The sequence below is a fragment of the Dendrobates tinctorius genome, unplaced genomic scaffold (assembly GCF_039654945.1).
Source record: "Dendrobates tinctorius isolate UK_male_01 unplaced genomic scaffold, ASM3965494v1 ptg000011l, whole genome shotgun sequence".
Classification (NCBI taxonomy): domain Eukaryota; kingdom Metazoa; phylum Chordata; class Amphibia; order Anura; family Dendrobatidae; genus Dendrobates; species Dendrobates tinctorius.
In genome coordinates, this window is record NW_027361679.1 from 120,935,572 (window position 1) to 120,953,166 (window position 17,595).

Consider the following 17,595-nt stretch of genomic DNA (forward strand, 5'->3'; position numbering starts at 1 on the left):
TGAGAATCGGAACGCACTCGCCCATTTAACTCTATGGGTCTTGGTTTTCTCCGCTGTATTCGGCACAAGGAGAAGTTTGCAGTCTGCTGCGACTTCTCTCCAAAATCTGTTCAGCACGAGAAAATCATCTGATTCCATGGGGACCCCCCGTATACGGACCCCCAGTATGGCATATGACTTTTAGGCTAAGTGCACACGTACTGGAACTCTCGCGGAAATTACCGCGAGAATTCCGGAATTCCAGTCCGCGGGAAAATCGCATTTTAAATTCCCGCGATTTTCCCGCGGAAAAACTAGCGTTTTGTAAGCGTATTTAGCTTGCAAAATGCTAGCGTTCTCCAAGCGATCTGTAGCATCGCTTGGAGAACTGAGTGACAGGTTGGTCACACTCGTCAAACATAGTGTTTGACAAGTGTGACCAACTTTTTACTACTGAAGCCGCCTATGCAGCATCAATAGTAAAAGATAGAATGTAAAAAAAAAAAAAAAAAAAAATGGTGTTCTTACCCTCCGACGTCCCACGCATCCGTTCCCAGTAATCCTTTGCGAAAATGCCCGCGATGACGTCAGTTCTCGCGGGATCGCGACGTCTCGCGGTAATTCGCGATGACGTCGCGCGACTTCGCGATCCCGCGAGAACGGACGCCATCGCGGGCATTTTCGCAAAGGACTACTGGGAACGAGAGCGTGAAGAGAAGCAGGAATGCTGCGCGGGACGTCGGAGGGTGAGAATAACAATATTTTTTATTTTTAAATTCTATTTTTTACAGGGATATGATACCCACAGCCCGGAGGACAGTCTCCTCTCCTCCGGACCGTGGGTACCATCCGCAATTGTTCTGCTTACTTTCCGCATGGTGTGCACAGCCACATGCGGGAAGTAAGCGGAACAATGCATTCCTATGGGTGCGGGATCGCCGCGATTCCGCAAATTAATGAGCATGCTGCGGTTTTTACCGCGAAGCGATTCCGCCGCGGTAAAAACCGCAGCATTAGTACAGCATTGCGGAATCCCATAGGAATGCATGGGATGCTTATTTTTCGCGGCAAAATCGCACGGTTAAAACCGCCGCGGAAACGCGAAAAAAACGCCACGTGTGAACTCAGCCTTACAGATGCATTGCAATTCTGTAAGATGGGAAACTAAATGATAGCTAGATGGAGAGGGAAAGCACACGGATGACAAATGAGAAAAAAAATATTGATTCCCCTTTTCTGGATGAGAATGGGGTCAATATTTTTCTAAAACATATGATCGCCTATCCCAAACGCACATAGGACACAGGTGCTGACTCTTTCACTGCCATCTTCGTGGAATGAAGACAAATTTCCTAATTGATTTCCAATGTTCATAACTTTCTACTTTGGACAATTATTGGAAATAAATAATTAGAAATTTAGTTACTCTTTGTGGAAACAGACATATTTTTTTTTTTTCGCTTTTCTATTTTTACCCTCCTCTTTCCAGAGGCCGTAACTTTTATATTTTATTTTCGTTTTGGCGAAAGGAGGATGATTTGAACTTTATGTAAACAATTGAAGCCAAGAGTTTTGGAGTTTTGAGACTGATGCAAATTTAGTTTTCCAGTCTACCGCGTGTGTTCTTGGTTCCTTTAATCAGAGGTTTCTATGGTTACTGAAGTACAATTATAAAAATGTCATAAGTTTTTGCACTTTTTTTTTTTTTTTTTAATTCACAAATGCATCAAGTTTAAACACAGACTCAATATCTACACTGATGTCCCTTGACTTCTGACATTCACCCTTACATGCCAGTTTTAGGCTATGTGCCCACGTTAGCGTTTTTAAACGCTCAGGAAACTGATCCCCTTCCCAGAAAACGCGCGTCTTTTTTTCCGCGCGTTTCTTGCGCGTTTTTTTGCACAAGACGCGCGTTTTTGACGCATGTTTTGACACGCGATTTCTGGGAACATTGGGGAAGGCTAAAAACGCTCAGCTATGCTGAAATTAATGAGCATGCTGCATTTTTAGCCGCTAAGCGATTCCTGAGCGTTTAAAAACGCATGCATTGGCACAAAAAGCCAAAAACGCATGCAAATTAATTTGAAGCTTCTTTTAAGCGTTTCTGCAGCGTCTGAGCCGGCACAAACGTTGCGGAAACGCTTACAAAAACGCAACGTGGGCACACAGCCTTACACTTCTGGCCAAATCCTGACTGATGACAACATATTCTTTTCTAATCAGTGATTGGAGTTTATCACAATTTTCTGTGTTTTTGGGCACTCACTTTTTGAGCATTGACCACAGATTCTCAGTGGGATTGAGATGTTGGGAATTTCCTGGCCCTGGCTCCAAAATTTCAGTGACTTGTTCACCAAGCCACTGGAAAAAGAAATGTCAGTCACAAATTTGCTCCTTGATCATTGCAAGAAGTTACTCTTGGATGATATGTAGATACAATTCTTCATTCATGGCAGTGTTCTCAGGCAATATTGTGAGTGAGCTCACTCCTCTGGATGAAACGCAACCCCACACAGGATTTTTTTCCTCTTCGCCACGACAGCACCCACTGAGAGAGGGGATCCGCCCCCGGAACAGGAAACCTACAGAGAGATAAATGGGGCAGTCCCCCTCGCTCCCTCAGTTTGGTTTCCTGTTCCTGGAAAGGAACCCGCAGAAGAGGATTCCTGGTCTGGTAGCCGCCTGCGTGCAGAATATGAGCAGCAGGGGCCCCAGGACCGGAGGCAGCGTCGGGCGGAGAGGTGTATTTCCCCCCCCCAGAGCTGGTGTAATGCAGGTGAGGCTGGAGGCGACAGTGGTGCCAAGGCTCACTGGGGACATGGCTATACTCCCCCCCCCCCGAGGGGGTAGACGCATTACTAACGCCATCTGGACGTACTGAGCCGCGCGCCCCCCCAAAAGGAGAAGGACTCGAGCGTGTGTGCTGAGCGGCGCACTGGGAGTCATACCTGCGGCAGGAGAAGGACCCCGTGCGAGGGGGGGCGCAGACGTGCGGTGCGCCGGCCGCATCACTATTTGCGGTGACCCAGCGCTCCCCAGGAGAGGCAACCCGGAAGTGGAGGAGGACTTCCGGGATCAGGCAGAAGGCAGAGACCGCGGGACAACGCCCGCGCATGCGCAGTAGAGGCAGGAGAAAAAGAAAAAAAAAATGGCGGACGAAAAAGAAAAAAAGAGGAGCAGCTATAGCAAAGGCTTTAAAAGGAAGCCACAGACACAGCGCTAGTGCGCAGTCATGTCGTCCTTAGATGACCCAGCTTCGCTCCCATTAGGTCAGCTAGTGGTATCCCCACTTGGCAGTAGACAGAGCAGTGGTACAAGGAGAACCGATAGCACCAGAAAAAGTGGCAGCTCCAGGAAGGAATCTAGTGGACCTTCCAGGCAAGATGAGCCGTTAGAGAAAAAACGCAAGGAAAAGAAGTCGTCCCATGCCTCGCCTCAGCCTGGGTCTCGGACACCGCAGCCGGTAGTTGCTGACGAAATTCACGGGTGAGTGTTTTTTTGGTCAGGATAAATAATTGATGGCCTTCTCTTTCTGGTCCATACCCCCTTTAGGCTAAAAGAACAGAGAAGGCGAAACATAGAGAGTGTGCCTTATGTTCACAGCCCCTCCCGGATGGCCACCCAAAGAGATTATGCCAGTCGTGTATTGAGGAGGCCTTACAGGAGGAATCCTCACAAAAGAAGGAGGGTATCCGGGCTATGATAAGAGAGGAACTACGGGCCTTAGGCGGTTCCAGTAGTCTAGGGGGTCACTCCTCCGTGAGAGAAATACGTTCACCTAAAGGAGGAGTCTCGCTGGCGTCAAAGTCGCCGTCAGATACCGGAGAACTTGATTCCGATAAGTCACAGGAATACCTTTCCTCAGAGGACGAGGATCAGACGTGTTTCCCCACGGACAGTGTCAGTAATTTAGTGAAGTCCGTCCGAAATACCATGGGGTTGCCGGAGAGTAAGGACCCCAAGACCCCTCAGGACATAATGTTTGCGGGTATTTCCCGTAAAAAGGTCCGAGCATTCCCAGTGGTCCCAGCTGTTAAAGACCTAGTTAAGAGGGAATGGGAGAAACAAGGTCAGAGAACCTTCCTCCCCTTAACATCAAAGCGTAAGTATCCCTTTGACGATGAGGAGTTAACAGCCTGGTCGAGAGCCCCCAAGGTGGATGCGGCAGTGGCCTCTACCTCCCGTAGATCCTCTTTGCCGGTAGAGGATTCGGGAATTTTGGCTGATTCTTCGGATCGTAAGACCGATACATTCCTCAAAAGATCTTGGGAAGCTTGTACGGCAGCCTTTAAGCCCGCAATAGCGGCCACATGTACGGCAAGATCAATGTTGGTGTGGCTGAATGACTTGGAGGACAATATTAAGAATGGAGTAGCTAGGAATAGACTTCTTTCCTCTATGCCCCTCATTAAGGGAGCAGCGGCCTTCCTCTCCGACTCCTCCGCAGACTCTCTCCGGTTGTCAGCTAGAGCGGCAGGACTGACCAATGCTGGCAGGCGGGCCTTATGGTTGAAGGGGTGGAAAGGAGACACACAAACAAAAACTAGATTGTGTGCTATACCCTGCCAGGGTAAGTACCTGTTTGGCACGGAACTGGATGAGATTTTGACAAAAGCGGGGGAGAGGAAGAAGGGGTTCCTTAACCCGTATGTTCCGTTCAACAGGAGGGCCTACAGGAAGCCGCCGTTCGGTAAAAAGAAGGACTTTAGACCCCAGGACCGCTGGGGAAATAAGGACCCCAAGCAAAGAGGCAACCTATTCGGGAAACGTCCCTTCAGGGGAGACAGATCCCGATAAAACCGTTACACCGGTAGGTGGCAGGCTATTAAGATTCAGCCGCCAATGGATGAAGGTGAAATCAAACCCGTGGGCCTTAAATATTGTGTCATCAGGCCTAAAATTAGAATTTGTTCGGTATCCACCGAACTCCTTCCTATTGACTTCTATGAAGTCCCGATCACAGCAGGAAGCACTGGAGATGGAGATTGCAGTACTGCTAACTAAACAGGTCCTAGTAGAGGTCCCAGACGACGAAATAGGGATGGGCTTTTATTCTCCTCTATTTTTAGTCCCAAAACCGGATGGCTCTTACAGGACTATAATAAATTTAAAGAAACTTAATACCTTCCTAAGACTAAGGTCGTTTAAGATGGAGTCGATTAAGTCTGCAATAAAGCTTTTGTTTCCCAGGTGTTATATGGCAGTCTTGGACCTAAAGGACGCCTACTACCATCTCCCCATATATCGAGGGCACCAGAGGTTCCTGCGGGTAGCAGTCTGGTTCAAAGGTCGGATTCAGCATTTCCAGTTTGCGGCAATGCCATTCGGGCTATCCATGGCTCCTCGGGTATTTACCAAATTAATACTGGAAGTAATGTCGTATGTAAGGCTGAATGACACCCTAGTTGTCCCTTACTTAGACGACCTGCTCATAGTGGGGAATTCTGTTACACAGTGTGAAGCAAGAATAGCTAGGATTATCTCATCCCTACAAACACTGGGTTGGCTAATTAACTGGGAAAAGTCCAGACTAGAGCCAGTGACCTGTCAAAGGTTTTTGGGCCTACAAGTGGACTCCGTAACTGAGGAGTGCTTTCTGCCGAATGCCAAAGTAATGGCCATAATCGATAAGATACAGAATGCTACAGGAAGACCCGTGATATCATTGAGACAGGGCATGTCCTTGCTGGGGTCTCTGATATCGTGCATTCCAGCGGTGCAATGGGCTCAGTTCCACTCCAGAGAACTACAGTGGGCTATTCTGCATGAGACAGACTGCAGGGGCGGCTGGAAGGGAAGATGTCCCTATCGCCCGAGGTGGTTGAATCCCTAAGATGGTGGTTAAATCCTTCCAATCTATCGAAGGGAGTACAGTGGTGGGTGACTCCCTCCAAAGTACTCACCACGGATGCCAGCCCCTTAGGTTGGGGAGCCCACCTAGAGGAGCACATGGTACAAGGCTGGTGGCGTGAGAATGAAATAGAGGCCTCCTCTAATGTAAAGGAGCTAACAGCGATTTTTTTTTTTTTTTTTTTTTTTTTACGCGATATCTCACTTTCTCCCGCAGTTAAGGGGCGCCCACGTAAAGATCCAGACAGACAATACCACCGCAGTGGCCTATATAAACCGGCAAGGAGGCACGCGGTCAATGCCACTGATGTCTATCGCAGTAAAGATCCTGGAGATGGCCGAGGTCCAGCTTCTCTCCTTGTCAGCGCTCCATATAAGAGGAGTAGACAACTCCCGAGCAGACTATCTCAGTCGCCAGGCCCTATACCAGGGCGAGTGGGTCCTCAGCAGACGCGTCTTCGAAATGATAGCGTCAGAATGGGGCAGACCGGAGATAGACCTATTCGCAACCAGAGCCAACAGGCGCGTAAAAAGGTTTGCTTCTCTCTACAGGTCGGACAACCCAGACATTCTAGATGCCCTCCAAGCACCCTGGGCATTCCAACAAGCCTATGCCTTCCCTCCAATGGTGCTACTACCAACAGTAGTCAGGAAAATAAGACAGGAGAGGGCGAGGGTCATCTTGATAGCCCGTTTTGGCCAAAAAGACCGTGGTTTTCATGGCTGAGAACCATGTCGGTAACCGACCCGTGGATCCTGCCGCTGCACCAGAATCTTCTCTCGCAGGGACCCTGGTGCCATCCACAGGCCAAAGCCCTGCACCTAGCGGCCTGGAATTTGAAAGGGAGCTACTGAGGCAGAAGGGTTTCTCAAAGAACCTAATCAATACCCTGCTACAAAGCAGGAAGGAGTCCACGACAAAAATATATGCTAAGGTGTGGAGGAAGTTCCTGGCCTTTCACCCAACAAAACTAGCTGGTGAAGTACCCATTACGGCCATTCTAGAGTTTCTTCAAAAAGGCCGAGAACTGAGACTCTCAGTAAGCACTCTTAAGGTCCACGTGTCAGCCCTAGGAGCCCTGTTTAACTATAACGTGGCAGCAAATAGATGGGTGACTCGGTTTATCTCGGCTTGTCAACGAGCAGAACCGGTGCATATGCCTCGGCTACCAGCGTGGAACCTTACTCTAGTTTTGGATGCCTTCACTCAGGCACCATTTGAGCCCATAAGCTCAGCATCAGTAAAGTGCCTCTCATTGAAAACGGCTATGCTGGTGGCCTTAGTATCGGCAAGGAGAGTGAGTGATCTTCATGCTCTATCTGTAGACCCACCGTTCCTGTTAACAACACGAGACAGTCTCATTTTAAAGACGGACCCGTCCTACCTGCCCAAACGGGCAACTAAATTTCATAGATCTCAAGAGATATGCCTACCTTCATTCTATGAGAACCCGTCAACACAGGACGAGGCGAAATATCACACCTTAGGCTAGCACGGCTCTTTTCACATCTATCTAGATAGGACCAGTCCCTGGAGGCAGAGTAGGTCTCTTTTTGTCTCCTTCCAGGGCAGCAGGAGGGGGTCTGCAGTTACATCAGGCACGATATCCAGATGGATTAGAGATGCGATCACAATGGCGTATCTGACAAAAGGAGAAGACCCTCCACTGGGGATTAAGGCGCACTCCACTAGAGCCATATCATCCTCCTGGGCCGAGAGGGCGAACGTCCCAATTGAACAAATATGTAAGGCTGCAACCTGGTCTTCTCCGTCTACCTTTTATAGTCACTATAGACTAGATTTGTCCTCTACCGAGGATCTAACTTTTGGTAGATCAGTCCTTAACATGGTGTGCCCGCCCAAGTGATTATCTCTGGAAATCTCTCAGTGGGTGCTGTCGTGGCGAAGAGGAAAAACCGGATTACTTACCGGTAATACTCTTTTGTAGAGTCCACGACAGCACCCGCTCACTTCCCTCCCGTAAGAATTTTTCACACATGGGTCTCCTTGGTGGTGGAGATTGTGATTTAAGTTAGATATGTGATTAAACTTAGTAAACATAAAACTACATAGGGGTAAGATGGATGAATTGCCCAAATAAATTGACTAAAACATGTATGGCAGTTCCTCCGTTGTTCTCGGTAACACAAACTGAGGGAGCGAGGGGGACCGCCCCATTTATCTCTTTTGTAGGTTTCCTGTTCCGGGGGCGGATCCCCTCTCTCAGTGGGTGCTGTCGTGGACTCTACAAAAGAGTATTACCGGTAAGTAATCCGTTTTTTTTTCCTGAAGTCCCAACCTGTCTAAAATGGACTTTATCAAAGAAAATAACTTTCCCTCAGTCCAATCCCTGTGCTTTCTGTATAATGTCAGTCTGTCCTTGAGCAAAATGGCTTCTTGTCTTTGAGAATAGTGGCTTTTTGCTTCCCTTCTTGACACGGCTAAAATCCTTTGCTTCACTGTGTGTGTCAATGCACTGACACCTGTCTGCTCTCGTTTTTAGTCAACCTCTGCATTTGCGTTGAACAATCCCACATCTGAGTCGTCTTTGAGATGGTCCTGGCATTTTCTGGACTTTCTTGGTTCCTGTAGAGTTTTTCTCAGCAATTGAACCTCTCTGAAGTTTTTGATGATCCATTAAATGGTTGCTTTAGTGGCAATTTTACCAGCAGCAATGTTTTGCCTGTAAAGCCTCTTGGATGCAAAACAAGGAGTGCAGATGTTTCCTTGGCAGTAACCATGATTAACAGAAGACTATGATTTTAGACACCAACCCCTTTAAAAGCAACCAGACTGCTCTGGCCAATTCAGCTAGCATGAGTGTCTTTCAGGCAGCTGCCATGTCTTAATTAACGGGAACCTGTCAATAGTATAATCCATGTGAAGCCATCTGTATGGGCATTTAGGTTATAGAAAGCTGAATAAAGTGATATTTGATTTCTGGATAGGAAAAAAAGCGGTCAGACAATCCACGCTGCAAATCACTATAAACTATTATTATTACAGTGGTCTTTATTCGACGCATTTCAAAGTTTCACAGAACTCCTTCCCCAGGAAAAAAAACCCAATACATTGATTTCTGTGATCTGATGTCTTATTCCAGAGAAATCCACTTTTTTCTTGCATGTAAATGAGCTTTTCAGAATTATGGTCCAGACTTTGATCTGCATGAGAATCGGCCTCCAGAGATTATTTTTAATAAGAGAGACATTACCAGTCTGAGACAAGTAACTAGCAGAACAGGAGAACTGAACTTTTTCTCCTTACAAACTTTCTTTTTTTTTTTTTTTTTGCACTTTTCCAAGCTCTGTAGTATTGTAACCATATTGCACCATTGTCTGCCTGTAAGATGGAAGCTGAGAGGATCCTGCAGATGTGTCAGGCCATTTTCAGTAATTTGTCAGTATATTACATCAGAATTTGTAAGCCAAAACCAGTAGTGGGTGATAATACAAAAGTGGTGATGTGTTGCTATTATACTTTTCCTCTGATTGTTCCTCTCCTGGTTTTGACTTACACATACTGAGGTCAAATACTGGCCAAATACTCATATAATGTAACCGTGACCTAATAATCACTCAGAGCTCTGCTATGTGATCAGTAGAGCTGATATTAGATATCACACTGGTAATGCCCCCTCCATGTATAATAAGCTCTGGGGGCAGACTCTCCTGTAGATCAGTGTCCGGCCCATAGTACTGGAACAGCTCATTTACATACAGGGGTTGGACAAAATAATGGAAACATCAACAAAAGTTAGTTTAATATGGTGTAGGTCCACCTTTTCCGGTGATTACAGCCTCAATTCTCCATGGTATGGATTCATACAAGGTGTGAATTGTTTCCAAAGGAATTGTAGCCCATTCTTGAGTTAAAACACCCTCCAGTTCTTTGAGCGACAGTGGCAGCGGAAATCGACGTCTAACTTGAATCTCTAAAATCGACCATAAATGCTCAATAATGTTGAGGTCTGGGGATTGTGGGGGCCAGATGAGATGCTCAACTTCATTACAATGTTCCTCGTGCCATGCTTTAACGATTCTAGCTGTATGAATTGGTGCATTATCATCCTGAAAGATGGCGTTCCCCTCCGGGAACAGTGCTTGAACTGCTATGAATGGGTCACCGAGGAGGATAGCAGGCCCAGGCTAAGCCACAGAAAACCAGAGAGGTTGGTAACTAAGCGGATGCAGACCCCTGATCCTGTCCACACAACTAGCAGTAGCCGTGGAGCGTACCTATGATGATCCTAGACGCCTCGGCACAGCTGGAGAGCTAACTAAGCCTAAAGTAAGAAAGGGGAAATCTAAACTGCCCTGGAGCAGCCCCCAAACATATATTGTCAGTGAGACAAGATGAACACACAAACGCAGGCAGAAAAATAGACTGAGCAAATGATGGGTCCCACACTGACTAGACAGGAAAGGAAAGAGACTGTCTGCAATCACGCAAAAAACCCTGCAAAAGTCCAACACATCTGATGCAAAAAACACTGAAGTCACACAACTTCGCCCCCCACTATATCAGCACTCTGGTATATTCTGAAAGCATAGCAAAAAGAGACCAATATAAAAGGGGACAAAACAAACTGGCACATGCAGTAACACATGGGCGGTGATTCAGCACAGCCCCAGCCGGAGCTGGCTGACCCGCACAAAACAGAGATAGGCAAAACCAGATCAAATGCAAACAGAATAGCAAATGAACCACCTAGCTGAACATGCAGGGAAAGAGCAGGAGACATCAGACCTCAAGAGGCACAGGGAAAAAAAATCACCAGCAGTGATAGAGGGAGTCAGCTGTCTTAAATCCCAATAAGAAACCCCAGATCTCCAATCGTCTTCCTCATTATCAGGTGGCAAGCCTCTGTCAATCAGATCAGCTCCACTACCTCCAGTAACCACCATAGGGAGCCCAGAAAGAGAACTCGCAACCCCTCTGTCAATCTGACCAGCTCCACTATCTTCAGTAATCACCAGAGGGAAGCCAGAGAGAGAATTCACAACATTGAACCATAGGATGCACTTGGTCGCCCAAAATGCCTAAATAATCGCGGCTGTTAATTCTTCCATGAAGGGATATCATTGGCCCGGCGGATCTCCACGAAATGGCACCCCAGATCATCACAGGACCTCCGTCATGTTTTACAGTTGGGAGAAGGCAGTCTGGATGGAATGCTTCTTTCGGCTGTATCCAAATGTATACTCAGCCGGAGGTCGGAAATAGGGTAAACGATGTTTCGTCTGAGACTATCACTTGTTTCCACTGCTCGAGGGACCAATTCTGGAGGCTTCTACACCACTCTAAAAGCTTGGAAACATTTGTCATTGAGAGCAGCGGTTTTCGAATTGCAGCTCTTCCATGGAATCCAGATTTATGCAGCTCCCGACGAACAGTTTTCGTGGAAACTGTGTTCTAAAGGTGTTCATTGAGCTCAGCAGTGATTTTCGGAGACGTGGTCTCGCGATCCTCTCTCACAGTTCGCTTTAGAGTCCAAAGGTCTCTCTGTCAACTTTGACTTTCATTCAGACCTGTGCTTTGCTGCTGACGTTTTTCCTTCTCTTTCAAACGCAGTCATTACTTTGGAGACAGTACCTCTCAACACGCCAAGCATTCGGGCACTTTCTATTACACTAGTGCCTGCCATTCGAGCACCAACAAATTGGCCTCTTTGAAAATCCGAGAGGTCTGTCATTGGTATCAGGTTCTCATCAACGTTCTTACAATTCTGCAAAGCAAACAGTTAATTTACATACACATATCACATAGCACAAATCAACTACAAAACATTACCATATGTCACTGCATGTTTATAACATGTTCGAAGATTATGATGACAAACGTTAGTTGTTTCCATTATTTTGTCCAACCCCTGGTATAAGAAAAATGTGGATTTCTCTGGAATAAGACATCAGATCACAGTATCATTTTATTCAGCGTCCTATGACCTACATGCCAATATAAGGGTGGTTTCACATTAGCGCTTTTTAAGCGCACGCACGGCCGGGGGTAGCTCCGCCCCCGAGCCGGCTCTCTGCCCGGTGTGCCCGCCCCTTGCTTGTAGCGCCGCCTCCTAGCGGACAGCGGCGCCTGCGATCGGCGCACCCTATCTTTAGCATAGGGTGCGCAGATCGTGCGCAGGCCGTGCGCTAGTTGCGCTTTGACCTGCGCTGCGCACTTTTGACGGTGCGCCGTGCGCGCCAAAATCCGAAAAGTTCGATTTTTGGCGCGCACGGCGCACCGTCAAATGTGCGCAGCGCGGGTCAAAGCGCAACTAGCGCACGGCCTGCGCACGATCTGCGCACCCTATGCTAAAGATAGGGTGCGCCGATCGCAGGCGCCGCTGTCCGCTAGGAGGCGGCGCTAAAAGCAAGGGGCGGGCACGCCAGGCAGAGAGCCGGCTCGGGGGCGGAGCTACCCCCGGCCGTGCGTGCGCTTAAAAAGCGCTAATGTGAAACCACCCTAAACTGCTTAGGAGGGCTAATCGTACTGACGGAATCTGTTTAACACTTTTGCCTAACTAAATGAAGATCTCTGAAATTCTATAAGCAGTCCATTTTGTGGCAGGGTTTCAATTCAGCGAAAATGTGTTGATGTGTGTGGGTTTCTTTTTTTTTTTTTTTTTTTTGTCATTAAGTTCTTTTTCATTGCAAGGAACGACTTCACAATTTTTTTTGAAATTCATCTGATCACTCTTCATAACATTGTAGAATAATTGCCGCTATAAAAACTGATGGGGCGAACTTTGTGAAAACTAATATTTGTGTCAGTTCCCCTAGGGAACGTGCATCTGCGATTACCTGATCTTTTGGAAAATGCTCTGCAATACTATAATTGCAATCTATTTTAAAATAGTTGGAGTGGCCAGTGCACTTAAGAAGAGAACGCCACCAGCCCGCATTTCATGCAGCTATACAATTTGCAGTGACATCTAAAGGTACTGTCACACTTAGCGATGTACCAGTGATCCCGACCAGCGTTATGACGTGGTCAGGATCGCTGGTGCATCGCTAAGTGGTCGCTAGTGAGCTGCCACACAGGCAGATCTCACCAGCGACATCGCAGGGGTCGGGGGTCGCTACTTACCTGTCAGACGCGGCGATCCTGACGTCCTCCCGCCCGCGTCCACGGGCGAAACAGTCCAGGACGTTCTCGCTCGATCAGCGAAAACCAGTGGGGGAGCGGTCGGAGGTAAGTATCACACATAGCGATATCGCTGCTACGTCACAAAAAACAGTGACGTTATAGCGATATTGCTAGCGATATCGCTTAGTGTGACAGGCCCTTAAGGGCTTAAATTGTCAGTCTGCGCTAGCTCCAGTCAAATCAGTTAAACTCTGGTGCCGTCTGTATCAGGGCTGTGGAGTCTGAGTCGGAGCTCATTTTGGTGGAGTCGGAGTTGGAGTCGGTATAAAATGGACCGACTCCGACTCCTAAAATATATAATAAATTGGGTACAGTAATTCAATGCAGGATGTGCTGAATATTTTTTCATAGGAGTTTGGGAAAGTTATGAAATGTCCTATAAATGGCTGTTATATTCCTGATCTAAGGCTACATTCACACACAGCGTTTTTCCTTTGTTTTTTGAGGATACGTTTTTGAGCTGCAAAAGCTGATCATCTTTTTAAAAAAACTGCATCACCTGAAAGGTTTTTGAGCTCATAGATAATATTTTCAATAGCAAAAGCAGATTAGAAATCTGCTCTATATATCCATTTATCCATATCTGTCTATCCATATCGTATCTGTACCAAAAAGAATGAAAACCGGGTAGTACACCAATATATATTCTGTTCTATCTAAATATCTTGATTATTGGATCATAAAAATGATTAAATGTCTGAGGTTCACATTGTACTACAATAAATTTTTCACTTAAATATAAGCAATATGTGTGGGAGTCGGAGTTGGAGTCAGAGTCGGTGTAAGGGAAATTGAGGAGTCGGAGTCGCAGGTTTGGCTTACCGACTCCACAGCCCTGGTCTGTATAACAACTGGCACTCACACTGCATGGACTGAGCTACTGAACCCACTGCACGGTTCTGTGGTATATGCGCACTGAATATTGTCAAGAGGTTAATTTTAGTATGGTCTGTATAACTTTACCTCTATAGCCATGAGATTGTTGTGGATTTAAAAATTGGCTTAAAGACGTTGTCCACTACTTTGACAACTTTTTGTCATACCCTTCGCTTGGCCCCGCTAAAATTATGAAGTCTATATTTGCCTCCTGTGCCGGCGCCGTTCCCACGGTTTTCTTGCTCACTCTCCCCGGGCCTCTCGTGCAGTCTTGTGACACATGACGCCGGTGCCCAAACAGCAGTAGCGTCACTGTCCCCGCCTACTGTCGAATTGAGTGGGAAGAGGAAGCCAAGGATCAGCTACAGCCCGGACTTCCTCTTCATGCTCGATTTGCCCGAAGGCAAGGACAGTGATGCCGGAGCTGATTGGGCGCCCGGCGTCTCCTGTCACAGCAGCACACGAAAGCCACTGGGAGAGTGATTGCCGACACCACGGTAACTGCGCCGACACCATGGTAATGGCGTGGGAGGCAAGTATTATTTTATGGGGGCCAAACATTTTGATGAAATGGTTGTCCTAGTAGTGGACAATTGCTACATTTTCCATATTTTTATAGCTCATGCAATATGTTTTTTTTTCTTTTTGTGTTTTGTACTATTGATGTCTTAATTGAAAATTTTAACGGCACTACAATTATTTTTTGTTGTCGAAAGTGCTACCCCCCCCCCCCCCCAACCTTCCTTCCAACTACAGCTTTGCGTATCCAGATGTTTTAGACAGATTCACTAACTGATTTTTACCAAAAGTCTCTTTTTTTTGGCGCTTCTCACACTAGTCCTCGCAATTTTGCAACTTTTTAAAAGAATTGCAATCTAGAATTTTTTAATTTTGCGTCAAATTCATGAATTGCGTGTACCATTTGAAGCATTTTATTGTCAAAAATGCCAGAAAATACTACAAGACAAAAAAAAGAACATTGACCCTAATAGATATCAAATTATTAATCGGCCATATGGTCTGTTGCTAAGAAACACTATTTATTATTTATTATGAGACATGAGAGGAAATACCATATGTAATCTGTATGACAGTTATCTCTAAACTGATTTTATTCGTTTAGCTTACTGAACAGAAGATTGACAGCTAATGTGCTTTGTTCTAGCAGTGCTCCCATCATCGCCTTTATATGATCTATGCTGGAAATTGGATATTAATCTAATCTGTCTCCGTTTTCCTATTTCTCTTTTCAGGTTTGCACAGGACATCTACTTACCATTCTCAATAGTCACTACCAGGATGTCACCTGCGTCACCTTCACAGATGACAGTAGTCATTTCCTGACTGGAGCCAAGGATAGTCTTGCTCTTGTGTGGAACCTTTTCAGGTGAGATCTGTTCTTAAAACGAAGCTCAGGTTTCTGGTGCTGTAGGTTTTTTAAAATAAATGTTTATACGAGGAGCTACAAAAAGTATTACTCTGGTATGCATTCATTTATTATCTGATAACTTGAAGACAGGCAGAACGTGCTCCACTATACACCTTGCATCCAGAGCTGTGGTGGTGGTAAGCCAAACCTCCGACTCCAACTCCTCAATTTTCGTGACACAAACTCTGACTCCACCAACACAGGTTCTGACTCCACTGCCCTGCTTACATCTATACGGAATGTTTCAAATTTTCACAATGTATTTTACCAATGATTCCTATGTTATTCTGTGAGACGTTTCTGTGGTTTGAATCTGAAGTCATGGTTGCCGTCTTTTGTCTTGGGCATATGGTTTTTTTTTTTTTTCTGGGCTCAAATCATACTAATACCATTTTCCTTGGCTAACTTAGAAATGTACTGTGTGATATGGAGCATTTGGGATTCTTCATTCTTGGGGCATGTTCACATGCCATGTTTCCAGGACGTCCACCTGACAGCACCATGGAGGACGTCCTCCTCCTCCTTACAGGGACAGGAAAGCACACGAGAGGTTAAAAGGCCCCGTCCCACCCCCTTTCCCTCAGTGGCTTTCCTGTCCCTGCACGGAGGGACATACGAGAGGAGCAGGATTACTTGAGGGCGCAGGGGGATCGGGCGGCCGGTCCAATCCTTCCCCCTGTCAGGATGCCCAGGGCCGACACTTCCCGGTGGGGAGTCCCTCTGCCCCAAAGCCAGGAGCAGGACGCGCTCCTGGAGGAAGCCGCTCCTCCCGGTGGGAGGCTCTCGGCTCCAGGCCGCGCGGCAGTCGCCCAGGTCCCCGCAGGCAGCGCTGGTGCGACATACAGACCGCGCGGCGGTTGCGGCTGTAAACGCTGCCCCACACGCAGCCGGCGGTGTGGGCGCCGGCGAGAGAGATCCCGGGGCAGCTGGAACCGGGTCCCCGCAATGGGCGCCGCCATTGCAGAACGCTCGGGGGGCGGGGCTTCAAAACAGGAAGCGGAAGTGGCTGGCGCGCGGCGATGACGTCACGTGCCGATTTGGAAACGGCGCGCCAGCAGCCTGGGCACGCCAGCAGCTCGCCGCACGCCAGCAGCCCGCTGCATCAGCAGCTCTCACCGCACGCCAGCAGCTCACCGCAGACCAGGAGTTCACCGCACGCTAGCAGCTCACCGCAGGCAACAGCTGCTTCACTGGTATGGACCCAGAGGCGCCAGCCGACAGGGGGGTAAGTGCGCCTGGCGCAATCCAACCCCCACACGGCCTTCCCCGCAGCCCAGGACAACTGACCCGACTATCCCTGTTCTGTATCGTACAGGAGAAGGGTACCCCAGCCCCCCCGACAGAGGTTAAGGACCCGGTAAAGGCCACATCTAAGTCTGTCAGATGTCCGGTTTGCAGGGTAAAGCTGCCAGACAACTATACCAAGACTCTCTGCGGACCCTGCACTTCAAGGGTCGTAAGAGACGAGCAGCCGTCCCTCCTGGCCGAGATGCGATCCTTGATTCGGGAGGAAGTACAGGCCTCCAGATCCAGTCTCTCACGGCAGCAGTCCCCTAGTCCAGGGCCAAGCCGGAAGCGGCCGAGGTGGGAGACGGAGCTAGCCTCGGAGACAAGTTCGCCTGAAGGGTCAGACCCCCGGGACACGGATCCCGAGGAGGGGGAGATCCCGACTGACAGGAGGGACCAAGGCAGGAAATACCTGTTTAAGATAGAGGACACCGAGGACCTGGTGCAGGCGGTAAGGAACACCATGCAGATAGAGGATGTTCCAAAACCGCAGTCCCGACAGGACCTGATGTTTGGGGGACTGGTCGCTCGGAAACAAACTGTGTTCCCCGTAAGCGAACACATTAAGACAATGGTCCTAGAAGAATGGAAAGAGGCAGAACGGCGACTTGTACTGTCTCGGGACTTTAAGAGCCGACTGCCCTTTGACCCAGAGGAAACACGATGGTGGGAGGAAATCCCTAAAATCGATGTTCCTGTAGCTAGGGTGACCAAAAAACCCGCCATCCCCCCTTTGAGGACTCAAGTCTCAGAGACCCGATGGACCGGAAGGCGGATATTCTGTTAAAGAGAACATGGGAATCGGCAGCCGCCCTTACTAAGGTTAACATAGCAGCCACCTCAGTGGCCAGGTCCATGTTCCTATGGGTGGGGCAGTTGGAAGAGCATTTATCCAACAAGACCCCTAGATCTGAGATCCTAGCTTCTCTCTGATGAAATCAGCCACTGCGTTCCTTTCAGATACATCGGCCGAATCGGTAAGATTCGCAGCCAGGAACAGCTCCCTTTCCAACGCAGCTAGGCG

The 17,595-nt window shown here is 47.8% G+C and overlaps 1 protein-coding gene across 1 annotated transcript in view; it reads left to right on the top strand.

Annotated features, from left to right (window-relative positions):
- The window catches only part of WDR18 (WD repeat domain 18), a 67,798-nt gene that overhangs the window by 903 nt on the left and 49,300 nt on the right, over positions 1-17,595 (top strand). Inside the window, exon 3 of the mRNA XM_073547013.1 lies at positions 15,109-15,242. Coding sequence (XP_073403114.1) covers positions 15,109-15,242 — 134 coding nt within the window. The remainder of the gene's footprint in view (positions 1-15,108; positions 15,243-17,595) is intronic.